General features: G+C 65.6%; 1 protein-coding gene across 1 annotated transcript in view; it reads right to left on the bottom strand.

Annotated features, from left to right (window-relative positions):
* Nucleotides 1-1,508, bottom strand: part of LOC103917678 (5'-AMP-activated protein kinase subunit gamma-3-like) — a 2,554-nt gene extending 1,046 nt beyond the window's left edge. The window contains exons 1-7 of the mRNA XM_009324862.1: nucleotides 1,465-1,508; nucleotides 922-1,157; nucleotides 757-838; nucleotides 612-670; nucleotides 508-553; nucleotides 332-386; nucleotides 38-236 (exon numbers count right to left, since the gene is read on the bottom strand). Of these exons, the coding sequence (XP_009323137.1) occupies nucleotides 38-236; nucleotides 332-386; nucleotides 508-553; nucleotides 612-670; nucleotides 757-838; nucleotides 922-1,002 (522 nt within the window). The 5' untranslated portion in view covers nucleotides 1,003-1,157; nucleotides 1,465-1,508. The remainder of the gene's footprint in view (nucleotides 1-37; nucleotides 237-331; nucleotides 387-507; nucleotides 554-611; nucleotides 671-756; nucleotides 839-921; nucleotides 1,158-1,464) is intronic.
* Between the last annotated feature and the right edge of the window lie 32 nt (nucleotides 1,509-1,540).

Raw genomic sequence — 1,540 nt, 5'->3', positions numbered from 1 at the left:
CTTTGGTGGGGCAGGGCAGGGCTGGGCTAGCACCTACATGCACCCTGACACCCTTGCTTGCGCCCCTACACACCCACCGTGTGTGTGCACACACAGCCCTGGCACTCACAAAGATGTGGAGGAACTTGAGGATGCGCTTGTGCGTCAGGATGTGCAGGACGTTGCCCGAGATGGGCTCGATGACGGGCAGGCGGTGGATCTTGTGTTTGATCAGGGAGTAGACAGCGTCGAAGAGGCTGCGGGTGATGGGGACATCGTGGGGAGGAGGATAGGGCTGCATCCTGGGCACACTCCCCGCAGGGTGTGCTCTCCCCAGTGGGCAGGTGCTCACCTATTGCTTGGGGAGATGTAGACCAGCGGCTTGAAGGAGCCCTGCAGGTACACCTCTGCCGAGGGAGAGAAGTGGGAGAGGGGGTCCCCCAGGCCCCTCATGCAGCCCCGGAGCCCACCTCCATGCCCTGCGCGACATCCCCAGCCCAGCCACCCCCATTGCCCCCTGCTTTTTACCTCGCCAGCTCTCAATCTTGTGCTCCTCCACCTCGTAGATCTGAACCTGAGGGCAGGGAGATGCCCTGGTCACAGTGGCCCCACGGGGGCCCCGCCACACTCACCAGGGGCGAGCGGTAGTAGCGGTGGAGGATGTTGATGAAGTCGGTGATGGTGAGCATCCCTGTGGAGACACGTGGGGCTGGCAGCGCTGCCGCAGCCCTTGCTGCCAGGCAGGGGGAGGGGCCGGGCGGTGCTGCCAGCACTCACCCACAAAGCTCTGAGTCTTGCTGTCCCAGAGCGGGGCGGCACGCACCCCGTTGGCCACCAGCGCCACGAAGGCTTTCTTGATCTGCTGGCAGAGTGGGGAGGGAGTCAGGGGGACCCCGAGCCCACTCCCCCCTGCCCGTCCCTGCCAATCCCCTGCTTTGTCACCTCCAGGGAGATGTCGAAGACGACAAGCTTGCAGCTGGTGGGGACAGCGTCGTAGCAGCAGTGGCTCCTCATGAAGTGCATGTAGACCTCGGCGTCAGGGCTCTGAAACTCACTTTCTGGGCCCAGCCCCAGCACCTCGTTGCCCAGTGTGAAAGTGACGGGTCTTGGGCTCCTCCACCTGTCCTCTTCCTCCTCCTCCTCCCCCTCCTCCCTGGGGCACAGGGCCCCCGGGAACCCTGCGGGCAAACCCACCCCAGCCCTGGCCGGTGAGCTGAGCTGCCAGGTCTCAGTGCCCTCCTGCCTGGGGGGAGCGGGGAGATGCTGTGGGAGGGGGTGCTCCCCACAGACCCCCCCATTCCCCACTCCACAGGGGCCGCACACAGCACTGCGGCTTTCCAGCCTGGGGGTACCAGGAGCTGCTGGGAAGGAGCTGAGGAGTGGGGCAACGAAGGGTATGGGCAGGGTGGGCAGAGGACCGATGCGCTCATTGCATGAGTGAGCCAGCACCCCCTCCTACACACCTAGGTGCTGCCTGCTACCCACCTTCCTCCTCGGGGCGGGCAGCGGCATCCAGCAGCGCCACCTGAGGGGGGACACAGTGAGGGGGGGGGGGCAAGCC

The sequence above is a fragment of the Pygoscelis adeliae genome, unplaced genomic scaffold (assembly GCF_000699105.1).
Source record: "Pygoscelis adeliae isolate BGI_AS28 unplaced genomic scaffold, ASM69910v1 Scaffold346, whole genome shotgun sequence".
Lineage (NCBI taxonomy): Eukaryota > Metazoa > Chordata > Aves > Sphenisciformes > Spheniscidae > Pygoscelis > Pygoscelis adeliae.
Note: the sequence above shows the minus strand (reverse complement) of the source record. Positions and strands in the feature narration are given on the sequence as shown.